This window comes from Vombatus ursinus, unplaced genomic scaffold (assembly GCF_900497805.2).
Source record: "Vombatus ursinus unplaced genomic scaffold, bare-nosed wombat genome assembly UNPS02001287.1, whole genome shotgun sequence".
Taxonomy (NCBI): Eukaryota; Metazoa; Chordata; class Mammalia; order Diprotodontia; family Vombatidae; genus Vombatus; species Vombatus ursinus.
The window spans coordinates 15,921,668-15,940,452 of record NW_020941065.1 but is presented as its reverse complement, the minus strand read 5'-3'; the positions used below and the strand labels follow the sequence as shown (position 1 = coordinate 15,940,452).

Below are 18,785 nucleotides of genomic sequence, written 5' to 3'. Positions count from 1 at the left end.
GAAGGAGAAGAAGGAGGAGGAAGAGGAAGAGCCATAGTAAGGGCCACAGCAGCCCACCACTGCTCAAGGCTCAGTGTCTAGATTTCCACATGCTTGTCCCCCTGCCTGCCTCACCCATCTGTTAGAGGGTGTGATGGACAGAGCCCTAGAATCTGGATGCGAATCGGGGCCTTTCTTCCTCTAACCTGGGTGTCCCTGGCGAGTCATTTTCCTTCTCTCCATCTCAGTTTCTTCCTCTCAATTCGCTCCCAGGTGCCTTCAAACTCTAAATCCTGTGAATCCCTAAATGTTATAACCCCCATTTTACAGATGAGGAAAGCGAGGCTCACCAAAGTAAGGTGACTTGGCCCCCATTACCTCGAGGAACCTCAAATCCTCTGCCTTTGTACAGACAGTCTTTAATTCCACTTACCATTCTCTTTTTACTCCGATGGCAGGAGCTCAGGTTCCGGGGCTCTCCACTGTCCCATCAGCTCACTTCAGTTCAGTCCAATTAAGCAGACAGCCATAATTCCTAAGAACAAGGTTACTCATGTTATGAAGATCCCTCCAAGATGACAAAGCATCCTCCTCACAACAGCCCAGCACAATCCACCCTCATTGTCCACAGGGAGAAACTGAGGCTTGGGTTTCCTCGCTAGTCAGTGGGGAAGAAGGTTCAGGGTGCCCGACTCCAAGCCTGGCGCCCTCGCCACGTTCCTACTCTGCCTTGACAACATGTCAGCTTCTTTCTCCCGTCTTGCTGTCAGACAGGCCTGGGGAAGAAAGGGACGTATTGTAGGCTTTATTTTTTTCTTAATGAGACACACAAATCAGCAGCAGTCACTTTGTAGGAGACTTTCAAAGCTCTGGTGGTTTCAAATCAAAGACGAGGCAGCGAGAACTTAGACTGTTTAAATAGCAAGGTTAAGAAGAAAGAAAGAAAGAAAAGAAAGCAATTCCCAAGGAGAAGAAGGTTAGAAAAGAGCCAAATGTCCCCAAGCACAGAGGGCCATTCAGGCCTTTGCCCTGCTTCTGCCTCAGCTCAGTGTTCTTCTGTGTGACAAGAGAAGATGCCTGTTACAGACTCATCGGCTGCTGGACTGTCCACGTGAAGAAGCCTTGGCCATCACCTCTCGCCTTGCTCAGTGCCCGACAATACGCTGTCTGCTGGTGGCAGAGTTGGGTCATCCAGGCTCACTCACAACCCTCTCTAAAGGGTCAGCTGCCCTAAAGCATGCCTCACAGGCAGCCCTCCAACCTGAGCTGGCAGACCTCCAGGGAGGGGGACAGAGCCCACTGCTCTCGTTGTGAGGGACTTTGTCCTGACATCAGAAATAAATGAAATCTTTGCAACTGGCACCCGCTGCTCCTGGTTCTGACCTCTCAGGCCAAGCAGAATAAATCTGGTCCCACGTCCACATGATGGTGCTTCAGACCCTTGAAGACAGCCCCTGTTCTGTGCCCCCCAGCCCCAGTCATCTTTTCTCCAGGTCCTTTGGTAGGTAGATCCTCATGACATGGACTTTTTTTTTTGTTACATTTTTATACTTCCAATTTTGTATTTATTTTTATCTTTTAAAATAATTTTATTAATTTATTTTTAGTTATCAACAATCACTTCCATAAGCTTTTGAGTTTTAGGCTCTACATATACATTCCCATTAAACATATTTTCACACTAATGACATGGATTGTAAGGCCCATCACCATCCCGAGGGCTCTCCTCTGGGTCATCCACAGCGCCTCAGTTCCTCCTTGTACCATTTCAGTCCATTTAGTCTGGCTGGTACAGAGCCCCGTGACTCCCTCCTTCTTCCTGAGAGCGTTGCCTCTTAACACGGCACAGGCTGAAAGGAGCTTCTGGGCCTCTGCAAGGGAGCTGCTTATTTATATCGTGCTCCCAGATCCCCCAAACCCCTGCTCTTTTGCGGATGACTCGCTGTCTGACCAGGCATTCCACATACTGTAATTGTGGGTTGACTGTTTGAATCCAAGTGTAAAACTTTACATTGATCCTTACATTACATCGATCCAGCTCAGTGTTCGAGCCCAACCAACACCTTTTGGCTCCTGACACTGCCTCCCATGGGTTGGTGATCCCTCCCAGCTTGGTGTCATCCACATGTCTGATGCCCTGCTATTCAAGGCATTAATAAAATGCCAAATGCGCAGAGGCAAGCCCAGATCCTGGGGGTGCTCCCCTGGAGGGCCCCTGCCGCCCTGTCCTGCCCTGTCCCACCAGCATTAAACCCATTGTATCATCATCTCACCCACATCTCTGTCTTTTCTCTAAAACAGCATGACCTACAAAGCATCAGGTGCTTTGCTTGAACTCTGGGTGGGTGATGCCGTAGCATTCCCCTGATCTGCTCCTGGAGCGGGTCTCCCCTGAGCTGAGGATGCCATGCTGGCCCTGGGTGGACACCACTTCTCCTCATTGTTCACTGATCAGCTCTTTAAAGATCAATCACAGAATCTGCCCAGGGATCCAAGTCAAGCTCCCTGGCCTGCAGTTTTCAGGCTCTCTTCTCTCCTTTTTGGGAAACTGAGGCATGGGCCTTCTCCAGCACTGCGGCGCTTTCCGTCTTCCCCACGGTCTCTGCCCTGCCATGCCCGAGGCTCAGCAGTGACAGGCGCCTTTTCCTTCTGTGCTGGAGGATAGAGTTACCTGGGCTCAGTGCCCAGTCATCAGGGACAGGTCCCTGATCTCTTCTAACTGATCTTGGCAGTCAGGTCGACAGCTTCATCAGCTACCCAAAGTCAGCCTCCCAGGAAGAGAAAACAAAAGATAATGAAAATTAGGCCACTCTGCTGCCCTCTGTTGTTAGCTATCAGCCTCCCATCCACCCCAGCAGCCACGCGGTCCAGTCCATTTTCTGAGTCTCCCCTTTCCTCAAGTGGAGCTTTTAAAAAGCAAACAGGGCCCACCTTTGTGGCTTCTGTGCTGGCCTCAGACCATTCTGAGCTTTCTTCTCTGGACTCTGCTTTTCTAGCATTGGGCCACACCCCTGCAGCCATCCTCATCCTCTTCCCCATATGCAGGGTTGGGTGGTGAGGACATCAGCCTCTTCAGTGGGGTCCTTGAGGGGTTTTCCTACTAACTTATTTCAAGATGTACATGCAATGATGCCAGACCACATCTGTAGTTATCCTCTCACTGGGTCTGTCGAATAACCTGTGAGAGAGGTGGGTTAAAGAGTTATTTGTTCCCATTTCACAGAGGAGGAACCTGAGGTCCAGAGATTTTAAGTGATTTGGGCGAGGTCACAATGCAAAAACTCCAGGTTCTCCGACTCCAAATCCAGGGCTGTTTGTGTTACACCTAACCCACAATTGTCATTAACATATTTTTGTAGTGATCTGTCCTGTCAGGAGTATACCACTTTCCATTCCTCTGTTATGAGGCTTTTGGCTTCTGATGGAAATCTCATGACTTATATTCTGTACTTTCCTGACTTCTTAGGCAGAGGTTAAGGAACATAATTTCGCCTTGTCTCTGTGACTCAGGGCCATCAATCAAACAGCATTATTGTGTTATTCTTTAATTCAGTCGCGCCCTGAGGATCTGGGGAGGCTGTCAGATTGCCTGTCCCCACACTCACTAGCCTAAGACTCATCTACAGATGGGGAGCGCAGCAATGATGATGTCTCCCCAAGTTTGTTGTTCTTGAAGTGGAACCCCCCCCAGCTCCTTCAAATGATCCTTATACAGCCTTACCCTTGTCTCCGTCCTTGGGACATGTTCCAGGCTGTCAATGTCCTTCTAAAAATATGAGCATCCCAAACTCAAGAGGCCACTGCAGCTGTGATCAGACTGGGGGAAATGCAACGGGTCTCTCCCATGTCCTGTCCCTTGCCCTAGGCCCAGGGCATCTCTGGATAGCCCTGTAGGCTAGCCACACCCCCCCCCCCCCACTCTCTACTTGTGAAGTTGATTATTTGACCCCATGCATCGATAAAACAACCAACAGGTAAAACAAAAGGCTAGAAAGTGTCTCTAGCTCACAAGGACAAATCACAGACTTTAGATTGTCACCAGGGAGAAGCTGTTTCCCTTGCCATAAGGTGTCCCCCATCCCCCGCCAGTCATAGGGTCATGTAAAAGAATGCAGGGAATCAATTCAGAGTCATCTCCAGCCTGGGGAAAGCAAGTGACGGCCCATGTTTGGCCAGGTCTGCCGCCTTGTCTTCATGGGTTCCATTTTCTGGACTTCAAAAACTTGTTCCATTTGGAAAGACCCCTGACCCGCCCCCCCCCAAAAAAAGACAATCGTTCCCTGGTCTCAGCTGCCTTTGTTAGCTTCCTGGGAAGGGGGGACTTTGGAGAAGGAGGATTTTAAAAATGATTGTTCACCCTCTCTTCACAGACACGGACGCCTGCAGCAGAAAATCAGGCAGGCTTAGGGGGCTGACCCACACAGCAAAGAGCAATGGGCCTGCACATCCCTATGACCTGCCATTTCTATGTGACCTGTGCTGTCTGAATTCCAACATCAATGGGATTTGGCATTAGACTCTTTACCAGTAGTTAAAGCAAAAACTGTGGCCAGGGGCCATGAGGAGAGTGATGAAGTTTCATGAAAAGGTTCTCAACATGACGTGAGAAAGTATGGGCATAGCCTCCAAAGAGTGTCCTGGTGTCCAGAGGCAGGTCACTGGGGTAGAGGGAGCGAAACATCTCTCTGGGATTGGTTCGTCACGCAGGCGACAAACGTTTCTTGGCATCTGCTACGCCCAAGGCCCTCCTTGTGTGTTGTCTGAGGGACGACCAGAGGAGACAGAGCTGCTAGGGCCAGGAGCACAGAGGAGAATGTAAGCCACTAGGAGAGAGGTGCGGAAAGGTGGGAAGGAGTTCCTCACATCACACAGTGATAGCCCAGCCACAAGACCAGGGATTCTGGATCTGTGTGATCTCTTGCTTTATCTGGGCCTCAGTCTACTCCTCCATAGTGTGGGTTTAGGGTCTGTTGTCCCCCATAACCTCTGGTTTCCCTTCAGCACAGATCTGACCACGTCACTTACCTCCTCATTGCTTCTAGAATCCAATGTCACCTCCACTGTTTGGCTTTCACAGCCCTTCACCACCTCGGCCCAGCCGACCTCGGCAGCATCTTGTACCTCGCTCCCCCCCACGCTACGATCCAACCAAACCCGCCTTCTGCTCTGTCCATACCTTTGCACTCGTTGTCACCGATGCCTGGGATGCCCTCCCTCTTCACCTCAGGAAGACTGCCTTTCTTCTTTCAACACTTAGCTCAAAGACTATCTTATGTGTGAATAGCAAACTTTCCCTGGGTGGCTCGGTGGCCCAGTGGATAGAGTGCTGGGCCTGGAGCTAGGAAGGCTCATCTTCCTGAGTTCAAATCTGGCCCCAGACACCTACCAGCTGTGTGACCCTGGGCAGGTCACTTCACTCTGTTTGCCTCAGTTTCCTCATCTGTAAAATGAGCTGGAGAAGGAAATGCAAACCACTCCAGTATCTCTGCCAAGAAAACCCCAAATGGGGTCACAGAGAGTTGAACACGACTGTACTGAATGCTTCTCCTGATCCTGCCAACTGCTGGTGCCCTCCCTTCCAAATTACCCATTCAACTACTTTATATGTATTCACATTTATTAACTTTAAATTGTTCTGTATGCGCTCAGACATGTTCTTATTGAATCCCTAGCACCTAACGCAGTGCCTGGCACATAGGCATGTAACAAAGCCTGTTGTTTGATTGATTAGTAAGGGCCTATCTAGCTCTGTGTTACTGAAAACATAGAATAATGTTGATGGAGTTGATTGGCCAAGGAGGGCTTCTTGGGCCACTGGAATCCTGCGCTGCTTGGTGAAAGACGTGGTTGGCGGAGGAAGAGGAGGAGGGGGGAGGCAGTTGCATATCCCAGATCGGGATGAGCCAAGCTCTGGCCACAGGAATGAGCAGCCCTTGTGAGCAATACCTGCGAGAAAACTCTTGTTGTGTTGTGTCCACCTCTTTGTGATCCCATTTTTGGGCAGTTTTCTTGGCAAAGACACTGTAGTGGTCTTGCCATTTCCTTCTCCGGCTCATTTTACAGATGAGGAAACTGAGGCCAGCAGGGTGAAGTGACTTGCCCAGGGTCACCCAGCTAGTAAGTGCCTGAGGCTGGTCTAGTGTCTGAGGTCGTCCTGACTCCAGGCCCAGTACTCTATCCACTGAGCCACGTAGCTACCCAGGAAAATTCTCCTGCCAACTAAATTCTTTAGGATTCAAATTCCTCTTAGTCTTTCGATAGTTAACACCCCCTTTGTGGTGAAATTCTAGGTGTGGCATTTCCAGCTGGAAGGCAGCATTTGTATTTCAATACCTGGTCACCTCTAGTTTTATCTTCAAATACAGACAGCCATTTCTTTGGCTAGATAAATAGTTTTTAATTTAGTTCCGTTCTGAACTCCAAATGATGGTATGAACTAATCCTCCAGATGGGGCTTGGAGATGGCCCAATTCTTGTCTGATAAAGGCCCATTCGTCCACCTTGTGAGCTCTCCAATATGGCGCTCTCTCCAGCTCAGTATTCATTTTCATTGTCTAAATGTTTATTGATGGAGATAAGTCCTGGAAAGGAGGAAGCCTGGGCTGAGAGGAGAGCAGGGTGTTGGTCTGCTAAGGAAGCCTCATGCTGGTGAATTAAGATTGTCAAATGCGTCTGCGGTTGAAAAGCTCCAGGAAAATGGAACTCGGTGAGAAGGGCTCTTTGAAGATTTTTATTTTTTAACAGGATTGAAGCCTGGCTCAGAGATTATTGATGGCGTGTGTGTGTGTGTCTGTGTGTCTGTGTGTGTGTGTGTGTGTGTGTGTGTGTGTGTGTGTGTGGACTTCTGGCAGGGATAGCAAATACAGTCATTTGACTTCAGACTAACAGAAGGTAGGTTCTATAAATAACAGCTGTTAGATAAAAATATGGATTAGAGGTATTGAGATGATATGGAAAAAAATTTCCTAGTATAATATACAGAAGCAAAGGATGAAATCCCATCGCATAAAAAAAATCAGCTTTTCCAAAGAGATGAGCATGTGTATGACAAAGACTTGAGTTACTGAAAAGAAACTATAATAACTTCTGTGCCGAGTCAAAGAGATTTAGATCTTGAGGCTCTGTGAAAATGAAAGAATTCAGGAGTTCAGAACAGGAGACTTTCCATCACCAGCCACTGGAGCGGGGCTGACAAAGTGTGTTCCTCCCCCATCAAAAGCTGCTGTAGAAGCTGGGTGCTGGGCTAACTCCAGTCACTCTGAGATGCACATGACAGATAAGGCTTAAAGCGCGGCTCCTCTAGGGGTATTTGTATTTTAAGAATACAAGACCTTAAATACTCAGGATGGGGGCAGGAGACCTTTCTGACGCCTGGGGAACTGCTGTAAAGCTGGCTGGCCTGGCCCTGCCCGTGACTGCCCCTCTCTGACCTACAAATCTCATCTCTTCTACCTAATGGGTTGTTTTTTTTCCTTCGTGGCCTCTTCTCTTCCATGAATTATTTGAGGGCGGGGCCTGCATCCTTTTGTGTTTGTATTTGTATTTCCAGTACCTAGCACAGTACCAGGCACGGAGCAGGTGCTCCATCAGTATTTGGGGGATGAATCATTAAAAGCTAGTAGAATTGCTGTTTACTCCCCACCACTGCTCTCAACCCCCCAAGCAGGAATAGGAATATCTAAGTCAAAAATGTGCTGGGCAGAGTGTTCATGGGAAGGGTCTAGGTGAGAAGTGAGCTTTATCTCCCCAACCCCGGGAGAGCCGCAGGGACCCCCCCAGATAAGACTGTGGCCCTTCTCACCCCAGGCTCTTCTTGGGTGTTGAACCGACCAATCATTCAACAAGCCTCCCTCTGGCTGCTTTAGGGTTTCACGGATGCCAGTCAAGCTGTCAGTCTGTCCATCTGCTTTCCCTCATTATTACCACATCCACCCAGTGCCAATTAAAAATGTTCTAAGAGATGTAGTTTCTGGGTAATTTAATCGTTTTATTAATAGGGCCAGCATATTTATTAATAAAAGGGTAGCCATTTGGCTGACTCTCTTAGACCAAAGACCCCTAATGGCGAAGGGCTCACAATTTATACGCCCTTTGAAGAGTAGGTGTTCCTAAGGGTAGCAGTCAACTCTGGTCAACAGTCAGTGAGAAAATGAATGTTACAGTGGGAGGGTCGGCTGTATTACAATGAGGGTCTTGGGGTACATGACTTGAATTACCCAAATCTTGGTCATAAAGATTTATCCATTGCCATATCACCTGTCTGACAAAAGAGGAACTCAGCCTTTCCCCAGAACTATCTGAGCAAACACAGTGAGCAGGAACGCACCCAGGCCTTTGGGGTGGAGGGGAAGGAGGCAGGGGGGAGGGGGAAGGGGTTCTGCAATGCCATTGGCCTCCACGTATCTGAAGGTCTCCACAATTCCCATCAGCATCCATGCCCACATGGCATCTGAAGGTCTCCCCAGTGCCATCGGCTTCCACGCCCACGTGGGCTGAAGGTCTCCCCAGTGCCATCGGCCTCCACGCCCACATGGCATCTGAAGGTCTCCCCAGTGCCATTGGCTTCCATGACCATGGGCCATCTGAAGGTCTCATCCCAGCCCTGAGAGGTGGGTGGGGAAGGTTGGGTAGCTGAGGAAGTTGAGATTCCACTTAGAATGATAGGAAGGTTTAAAGAAATGGAAAATGAAGCGATGAGAAAGTGTTAGGAGAGGTGTGATTATTGAGCCTGGAAAAGGGAAGGTACAGGGCGTGACTCAGTAGAAAGGATGGATTTGAAGTCAAAGGACCTGGGTTCAAAACTCAACTCTCCCACTTAAGACCTCTGTGCAAGGCCCTTCCCCTCTCTGGACCTCAGTTTCCTCATCTGTAAAATAAGGGGGTTAAACCTGATGTGGTCTCAGGTCTCTATCACCACCAAATCCATAATCTTATTATCCAAAGTTATAGGTCAAAAAGGTCAGTAAATATTTACTAAGTGCTTACTGTGTGTGAGACCCTGACTAGGTACTGGGGATAGAAGAATGACAAATAACACAGGGCTGGCCCTTGAAGAGCTTGTGTTGTGGACTTGGAGTCAGACTGACCTGGGTTCAAATCCTGCCTTGGATACTTACTGGCTATTTGACCAGAGGCCAGTCACATTCCTCTCTGACCCACAGTTTCCTCATCTGTTAATACCTCCCAGGGTTGGCATGAAGCTCAAATGAGGTGATTTATGTAAAGTGCTCAGCAAACTTTAAAGCGCCATCTAAAATATTGGCTATCATTACAATTACTACAGTGGGTGTGACCTATTCAGAAATAAATGTCAATTGTGTAGAAAAATCTGTGATGGAAAGGAGTCTTGGTTGGTTGTCCAAGGAAGGCACTAATTAATTGCTCTCCTGTCTCCCACAGTGAGGGAAATGGAGGTAGATTGCTAGGTGTGAGAGCCCTTGGTTTGACAGAAGCCACTGGCAAGTGAGGCCACAGAATCCAAGGGATGTAGGTCTGAGCCTCGCGGCCTCTCGAGGTGCCTTTCTAGCTCGTGCATCTGTAGTCTTCTTGACCAGTCCAAGACCTGCCCGAATCCAGGTTTTCCCGATGCCAGACACCAGCATCTCCCGTCTCCTTCCAGCTTTTTAGCAGTCATTTTCCAAAGCAGAAGAGAGAGCTCTATCCCTTCGTCTCGGGGTTTGGGCATCTTTTGCTTTTCCAATACATTTGGTGCTGCCTGGAAACCACAACAAACCAGATAGGAACAAGTGAGCACGTTGTTCCTGGCCCGCCTCACAATCAGAGGCCTTGAACTGATTATGCTTGATGGGGAGCACGTGCTGAGAGGAAGTGCCGAAGGAACTTTTCATTCTTTCCATTTTATCTTTTTGTAAAGATAAATTTTCTGGAAATGATGGGCCATTTTGATGTGGTCGGATCACGTTGCTCAGCTGTGACTGGTGGACCACAGTCGCGAGGCTGCTGTCTGTTCAGAAAGCTCCTCACCCGTGGCTTGCAGTAACTTACTGCAGTTACTAGCCCTCCATCAGGACAGAAGGACAGCGGAGATGGGGCTAGGGCAAAACCACCAGGGAGATGTGTCAGGGCCCCAATCTGAGTGTGGTCATCATGGTGGGCGAAGGGGTGGCTGAGAGAGTCTCTGCTAATGCTCCTCAATTTCTGTCGCCTTTCTTACCGTTAGAATTGGCATTCTAGGATGTCAAATAGTAGTGGAGGAGTAGAGCATCTTTATCTGATGCCTGAACACATCATCGTGTTCATCATTACAAAATATTCTCGCTCTTCATTGTGGAGACCTGTGTTTTGTCGTATTAGACCTCTCATACCTGGGCTTTTAAGGGTTCTTAATCTAAGTGAGCTTTCAAAGCTTTTCTGCATCTCTTGATATAATCAGGTGGGTTTTACCCTTTTTGTGATTTGTGAAGCATTCTATTTCCTAACAAGCTAGTCTTGTATCCCTTGTAGTAAACTACCTTGACTTAAAAACAATTTCAGCTGGGGCAGCTAGGTGGCACAGTGGATAGAGCACTGGCCCTAGAGTCAGGAGGACCTGAGTTCAAATCTGGCCTCAGACACTTGACACTAGCTGTGTGACCCTGGGCAAGTCACTTAACCCAGATTGCCTCACCCCTCCCAAAAAAATTATTTCAACCAAAACAACAAAGGGGCAGCCGAGAAATAGAAGGAGGAGAAGATTGGGGGCTGGGGCTTAAATGAAAATCCTTTCTGGGCTGAGTTCTGTACTAGGGAAGGAGACAAGCTCTGGCACGAACTCCTGTAGAGCTTGGCTCCTGGGCCGTTTCTGGCTCACTGAGTTGAAGGCTGTCCACCTTGGAGCCGCCTGCCTCAGAGGGTGTGGTTTCTGTAGAGCTGGTGCTTTCCAGGTGAGGCAGACGTGGAGGACATCCTTGACCGCTGGTAGCTCTCCCTAGAAGCGAGCGTCTGTCCTGCCTCGGGTGTCAGCCTGTTGGGTTTGCTTTTGAAGCAGACAGCGACAACGTGAAGTGCTTTGCCAGGCCTGAAGGGCAGGAGAGATGCTGCCCTTTGCTGCTACTGCCTTCTCCAAGCCGTGCTTCATTGCGGCCCATCCTGTGCTCTGCGTCCTCCTGCCCAGGCTCCTTCTGGAGCCAGACGTCTGAGCCTGCCGTTCTCTGGGCATGGAGTGTCCGTCTTCCCTTCTCCCTGGCCACCCCCCCTTCCAGGCCCACCTCCCCCACTCCCTCGGAGCCTCTGGTGCTCATTGTCAGAGTTGCTCCACTGGACACTCAGTACGGGCTGCTTTCACTGTCTGTATCTTAAACCGCCTTGGAGTCTTGGGGCTGGGAGGGACCTTCAAGGCCGCCCCTTCAGGCCAGGGAGGAGAAGGGACTTGTCCGTGGTGACACAGTGTTTCCAAAAAGGATGCAAACATCCTCCCCGAGACTCAGTCTGGAAATAAATCAAGATGGCCCAGAACAATAACAACACACGATTCTTTAGCACTTTCAAATTTAAAAAGTACTTTTTTCCAGACCAGTCTGCCCCTTGGTAGAGAGGCAGCCAACAGTACTGGAGAGAAAGCCAGCCTTGGAGTCAGGAAGACCTGGGTTCGAGTCTCACCTCCGACAGATACTGGCATTATAACCCTGGGCAAGTCACTCAACCCCTCAGTGATCCAGTCAACTCTGGCTGAGAACAGCTCATTGTTTAAAAGGCACCAATCTGCACTAATAGAGGGACTTTCCTCACATAATAGTTCCCCATATGGATGAAATCATAGGCCCAGTCCCTACCTTGACTTTGTGTGGTTGGTAGTACAAGTCGTTCTCATTTTATAGAAGAGGAAGCTAAGGCCCAGGGGACTTACCTAAGTTGCCCGTGGCCACACAGCCGGTACCTGGGAATCCTTGGTGTAAAAGGAGAGAGACATCGCGTCCTGCTCTGAGGCGCTGAAGGGGCCTCAGAGGGCAGACACAGAGGCCACCCTGCCATCAGCGTCGAATCACAGGTCCCCTCTCTGAGGTGCCTGATGCCTCTGGTCGGGCAGGGACATCCCACCTCAGTCACATCCCTGCCTGCCCATCACTTCCACCCATGGGTCCTGGAGAAGCCTCAGAGACTGGCTACAAATATCTGTTACATCACCTACTTGTTTGTCCCTTTAGGCTTGGTACTTGAGTGTCAAGAAACAGGAAGTAATCCTATTAGGAATTAAAATTGAAGCAGAATTGCGGCTGCCACCAGGGTGTGAAGGCAGCTTGATGATGGAAGCCATAGCTCGCTTCTCTCACCTTCATCTCTAGCAGAATGACAAGCAAAAATTTGTCAGAACCGAGCTGGCCAGGACGCGGCGTGTGGACGATCAGTACATCCCTGGGCAAAAGAGATTGCTCAGAGATGTTGACGCTCTCTCCAGAGGGCCAAGAATCCCCACGGAGGTTCCTAAGCCTTTACCGATCCCTTGGCCAAGGACAGTGGGGAAGGGGCCTGATGCCTCTCCTCCCCCAACTCTGGAGAAGGGGCACTTATGTCTAGAGATAGTCAGTTGCTTTTCTCTTCCCTTCCATTTTCTGATCAACCCCTAACCCTCAGACAGAAGGCATGTAGTTTGTATGGCGGCCAAAGCCACGAGGAGAGGCAGCATGACAGGATGTAGAGAGCCCATGACTGAGATTCAGAAGACTTGAGTTCAAGGTCTCTGTGTACCTTACCTGCTGTGAGACCTTGGACAAGTCAGAGACCATCTTTGGGCTCCATCTCCCCGTGGAAAATGGAATAATTTAGGAAACCTTCTTAACTCACAAGGTCATTGTGGGCATAGAACATACATGTGAGCTAAAAAATTAAAAACCACTCTTACAAAGCCCAGCCTAATTCAAGATCTCCTTGCAAGATCAGCCCAGGGCAGCAAGAAGTTAAGCTGGGCCAGTCAGGAGGATTCCACAGACCATCCAGCATCCAGCAGGATTTGAGCAGGGACAGCAAGCTTGACTTCTTTCTCCTGCCGTCTACCCCACAGTCCCCTGAGCCATCTGTCTCCTGAAAGCTCTGTCCAAAAGCTTGGCCTCTTGGGAACCGGCCCATCTGCTGAAGGTCACCTGTTGGCTGTCGGTCTCTGGTGCTCCAACAGGTCATGCAGGAAGATGTTTGTGAAAGAGGGTGGCATGCTGGGGAATCTCGAGTTTGTCTGTGGGCCGAATTTCACTTGGAAAGCCTTCCCAAGAATTGGGGGTGAATCCCATCCAGAAAAGGGCTTCCACCTAGAGAGTGTGTGCTGAGCCTTCAAAAGATTCCAAGGCGAGGCCTCAGGTGAATGATTGCTGCAGGCTCTGTGGATTTCCCAGCAGCCCCCAGCCAGACAAGGCTTGGTCATTTGGGTTTTGGCCAAGCAACAGACAAAGTGCAGGTGGGAGCTGCCGGTTTCTAGTCAGACTCAGAGCCCTTGGGAGACGCTGAGACAGTTTCCAACCAGGGAAACGCCCATTTAAACAAACATGCATAGACCGTGATGTAGTACCCGCCTTCCTTCTTCCCACCAGGCCAGCCAGGCCTTATGCTGAGCATCCTAGAGCGCATCGTCTCCCTGATGGACGGAGCGAGGTACCCGGCACTGGCTTTACCATACGCAGACAAGTCGCCGTCCCTGAGTCTGTTTCCTCATGTGCAGATTGGAGGCTGGGACCAAAATCAGAGGCTCCCTGGGCTCTTTGAATTTAGATGGGGAAAAGCAGATCTTTATTTCCATTGAAATGGTTTCCATCGTATAATTCTGTGCATTTTAAAGCATTATTCTGAGTCAGCAGTGTGCCAGAAGGTGAAACCCACGGCCTGATCTGTGGGGTCCCTCCCAGCCTCAGTGCTGGGGTCCTTCATCGTACAGACCTGGCCCTCGGAGCAGTCTCAGTCACTGACAACATGTGGCAGTCCGTGCATTGCGTGCTCAAGTGGACTGGACAGTCAGTGCTTGGGGTGGGGGGAGGGCAGAAGGTTTGCCTAAGGCAGTGGTGAGAGAGAAGGCTGTAGGGGAAGCTTGGTGCCTGATCCTTAAGTGCTTGGGCGGGAACCTGGGCTTTATTCCGGAGGGAGCCAAGGATCCCTCAAAGATGTCTGAATGAGGGAGTGCTCTATATGTCCACGCAGAGGACCTCTGTGTAATGGCACCGTGCCTCCACCTACATGAACTCGGTGTTGGTGAAAGGACAGACCTTTCTGCCCTTCAGGTTACTCTGGAAACTTGGTAGAATTGGGGGCTTTGGTTTATGATTTCATCAGTGTGAAAAATTCCCTCTGCCCTTGCACTCAGCCTGGGACACTGGCTCACCCTGGGTCATGCGTGGACCCCGCCGAGGGCGTCCGGGGCCACTTCTCTCTGTAAAGTCCCAGGATGTTTTTGGCACTGGGATGGATGGCACTGGCCCCACACCCCGCATTTTACGTGTGAGAGTATGTTGGGCCAGAGAAGGGAAGGACCACACAGAGACTTAACGGCAGAGGCCGAGGCCCGGCAGGCGCCCAGTGAGACCCGAGTTCCCTCTTCCTTCCGTGACGGTCCGTCCTTCTTGCTGTCCTCCCACAGAGCCTGTGCCAGCAGTGAGACAGAGAGTGAGGCCGGAGAGATCATGGACCAGCAGTTTGAGGAGATGCACAACAGACTCGCCTCCGTCACGGACCCCACGGGCTTCCTGAGGATGGTCAGCAGGCATCACCTCTTTAATCGGTGAGTGCCGGGGTTGGGCTGGCCACCCACGGGATGCCCTCCCTGAACGCAGCATCCAAAGCTATTTCCTAAACCAAATTGGGAAGCAGAGGCAGGCAGGCTTGGTGATAATCCGGGGAGAGGGGCATCAGCTGGTTCGCCAAACTAGCTCACAGTTGCTTTCTGGAACAACAGTCTCACAGAAACAGGACGAGTGAGGTGCCTTTACACACCCATTAGCAAGGTTCTGTGGGTGGCCCCTAGGCCAGGCTTCAGCACTGACCCCCTCACCAGGGCCCGAGAACGTTCAGAAATAGTGGGGAGATGAGCATTGTGTGAAGGAAAAGTTAGATAGATGGGAGGGACCCCCGAACCTGTGCTCATCCTTCTGTCTGAAGTCTGGAGGGACCCTGGGATGCGCCCATCAGCCTTCTTCATTGTTTTAGGGAAGATTCTGCTGCACAGCCCCCACAAAGCTCTCTGAAAAGGCTTGGGTACGGACTGTCCAAGTGACAGCCCATTTGCCTTCCACAAGGTATCTCTAGGTCTAGGTGCAGGTGGTTTGGGACTCATGCTGAGAATCTGTGTAAAGCCCCCGGCCTCCATTACTGGGAGACAGCCTGCAAGCAGGCTGCAGGGGGAGGCAGCTGTCACTGTTTCACTGGTTGCCTAGCAACTGACCGGCAGCCCCATCTTGCAGCCCCTTGGAGAGAGGCGGGGGCCCTGCCACAAATGAAGGGGCTTGGACTAGGTGTGAAGGAAGCAGGAACGGGAAGGGCCCCCAGAACCTGGGAGCAGAGAGAGGCAAAGCCTGCAGGTGGGTAGAGGGGGCAGCTTCTCCCCGCCGCACTGCCAGGGTGACAGAACATGGATCTCCTCTCCCATACACTGGATGGGATAGATGGGAGCTGGGGGTCAGCGGTCCCAAGTGAACCTTGGAGCTCACTGAACAGGATGTGAAAAACATCCCCAAGGCTCTGGCAACCGGTGCTTCCATTCCTGCCCCTGCTTTGACCAATGTCCCAGTATCAATTGAGTACCTACTATGTGCCAGCCCTACTATGCAGGGCATAACACTAAAAATGAAACAGTCCCTATCCTCAAGAAGCAGACGTCCTTCTGGGGGGAGGGGTACAACATATGCACAAATAAGGGGGGGAGAGAGAGAGAGAGAGAGAGAGAGAGCACGAGAGAGAGTGAGAGAATGAACCCCTGAGGGAATGCAGAAAGGTTTTGCTTAGGAGGTGATGCCTGAGGGGAGCATTGGAGGAAGCTGGGGTTTTGTCTAGACTGAGAGCTCAGGGCAGTGTTCCCTATGACTGGCGCCGACTTTTGTGAATGGGGAGTAGAGATGGTGGGGATTCTTCAGCAAATACAGCTCTGCTGGGACACTTCTTTTGAAAAGGAGAATGTTTCAGTGATTGGCATATTAGGGCACAATCTGAGTATAACGCAGAAATTCATCCGAAGATAGAATGCTTCTTTCCCTAAACCAGCCTCTCTTTGTACTTTCCTGTTTGTGTTGAGGGCAGCGCCGTGCACCAGCAGCACTCCCTTAACTCATCTCTTGTGGAATTAGCTGCCCAGCCTTGGCAGCTTGAATTCTCTGGCTTCTCCCCCAGCTGTTTTCTTCTCCCCACTCCCACGGCCACCGCTCGAGGCCAAGCCCCCCTTTCTCTTGCCTGCATGAATGTACCTGCCTCCCAATTGGCCTTCTCTCTCCCAGCCTCTCTCCCTCTGCAGTCCACCGTCCACCTGCTGCGAGAGGGATATTCCTAAGTCATGAGGATGGCCATGGCCCTTGCTCACAAAGCCTCAGTAACTCCCTCCATGCCCCAGGACAAAACACAAGCCCCTCCATTGACTGAGTTGACGTTACCCCTCCCATAGCCCGGGCTTTCTACCTTCCAGCCAAGCTGACCTCTTTGCTGTCCCTCATCCATGACCTTCCAGCTCCCTTCAAGGCTTAGCTTAAGGGTCACGTCCTTCCCTGAAATTTCAGTGGAGAAAATAAGGAATCTAGTATTATTGTTGTTATTATTCCCATTTTAGAGATGAGTTGATTTGTCCATAGTCATGTGACTGTTAAGTGGCAGGCCCAGCCAAGTCAAGTTCAGGGCCTCTGACCTCAAGTCCTGGACCTGTCAGGATACAGCCATCTCTGGTCGCCAGCTGGCCTCGACCTCTGTACCTCACACTGAGCAGTGCTGAGAAAGCCAGCGGCCTCTGTCTGCGCCTCCCCATCCGAAGCCCCGTGTTTGTGACTCTGGCACAAGCCTGCCTCGTCACAGAGATTTACAAAGTATTCATGGCGGCATAATGGAGAAAGGGGACAAGTGAACGTGCCTGTGTCTGGGGTTCTCAGCAAGCCCCCGTGGACCACCGCACGAAGCCTCTTCACGGGATCGCAGCTTTGGGCGCCTCCAGTCCAGCCCCCCCATTTTACGGGTGAAGACGCTGAGGCCAGAGAGGTTGAGTCCCCGGCCTGAGCCCCACAGTTAGTGTCTAGGCAGGATTTAACCTAGGTCTTCCTGAATCCAAGTCCAGTACTCCAGCACAAGTTATGTTTTACATATTAATGGGGCAGCCAGGATGACAAAGGACCCCAGATCCAGACCATGTGAGGAGGGTTTGATGATACTGGGGAGATTTTGGCCAGAGCAGAGGATTGGGGAGGAACAAGATAGTCACCCTCATGGATCCAAGCAGCTGTTGCATGGAAGAAGCATTAGCCTTCCTATGGTCAGACCCACAGGCAGAGCTGGGAGCAGTAGAGGAATTTCGGGTTTGCGTCAGTAAACGTCATCATTCGCAGTGTTCAGAAGTAGAATGCAGTGAGTCGAGGAGTGTCCGGGCAAAGGTGCGATGCCCATCCATCAGCTGTGGTAGAGCAGGCGTTCCTTTGGGATACAGCTCCCCTCCCAACCCTAACCTGGGTGATTCTTTGGCTGGAGAGCCTCTGGGCTTCATTCAGAAAGTCTGAAAGCCGTGGGTCCATTGCTCTAGAGGGCTCTGCGGCAGCTTTTCTGACCTGGGAGTTAATCACTTAATGTCTCTTGAGTCTCAGTTTCCCCAGCTGTAAAGTGGGGGTAACACTTGCCTCATGGGGCTCTTGGGGTCAAGTGAAATGTCGTTCAGGTAAGTGCCATGTAGCTATAAAGCAATGCTGACGTGTGAGACCACAATTGTAAGAGTAACTTCTGGAGGGTGGGGCAAGCAGCAGCCTTTCCAGGGTACCGGTGATGGCTATGACTGATGGAGCCTTGGCAGAGGGGCTCCCACTGGGAGACAGGAGTCAACTCTCCTTCCCCCAAACTGGGTCAGCCAGGGTCTCGTTTGGAGCTAGAGGGGATACCCCCAAATTGAGCAGGATTTCCCAGCTTCTGACTGAGCCCAGGATGGGCCCATGGAGGCCATGTGGTCACGCCTGCAGGAGGCGTCTCACCAGATGCGCAGTGCCCCGGCTGGTCCCTGGGGTCCCTTCCATTTGGTCATTCAATGGGGGCACTACATGGTTGAGTGCCTGACAATTTGCTTTAGCAGACTTGAAGACGAGGTTCCTGCTGGTAATGCCAGGCAAGGGAAGCAGCCTTGCGATTTTCATCTTGCACGTGCCGGAGAACTGGTTTTTGTTTCTTCTTTGTTTTCTGGGGCTTTGCAATAGCTGCTATGTCTTCTGTACCCAGGCAGAAGATAAATCAGTATTTTGAGCCAGGGGCAGAGTGCCGCTCATTAACACAGACCCAGAACGCCTCTGTTGTCTGAGTGCGTCTTCAGCAACGATGAGCCCCGGAGCACCACACAAAGCAGGTCTGTAGCTGTCAGAAGTCACCTGGGGATTCGCTGTCCTACTAACTCCCCAAGAGGCCAGAGCTGCTGCAAATGGGAGGCGAGGCCTCACACTTGGGCACCTGAAGCTATTTACTCAGATGTGGCACTGATGCCTGGGCAGGTGAGGTGGAGCACATTAACCTATGGAAGAGGGAAGGAAGAAGAGCCAGAGAATCTATCGCCTTCAACAGAATGGCAGGAGCAAGAGAGACCTGGCCATCTTGGAAGTACAGACTTGCGTCCACACTGGTCATAGTCCCTCCCCACCTAGCCCAGACACCTGGACCAGCAGATGGATGTG

General features: G+C 50.8%; 1 protein-coding gene and 1 long non-coding RNA gene across 2 annotated transcripts in view; both read left to right on the top strand.

The window, feature by feature from the left end:
• LOC114044096 overlaps positions 1 to 1,341 on the top strand; it is a 2,089-nt gene extending 748 nt beyond the window's left edge. Inside the window, exon 2 of the long non-coding RNA XR_003569175.1 lies at positions 438 to 1,341. This is a non-coding gene — a long non-coding RNA (uncharacterized LOC114044096). The remainder of the gene's footprint in view (positions 1 to 437) is intronic.
• The window catches only part of TTC28 (tetratricopeptide repeat domain 28), a 639,521-nt gene that overhangs the window by 566,202 nt on the left and 54,534 nt on the right, over positions 1 to 18,785 (top strand). Inside the window, exon 13 of the mRNA XM_027863073.1 lies at positions 14,534 to 14,674. Within this exon, the coding sequence (XP_027718874.1) occupies positions 14,534 to 14,674 (141 nt within the window). The remainder of the gene's footprint in view (positions 1 to 14,533; positions 14,675 to 18,785) is intronic.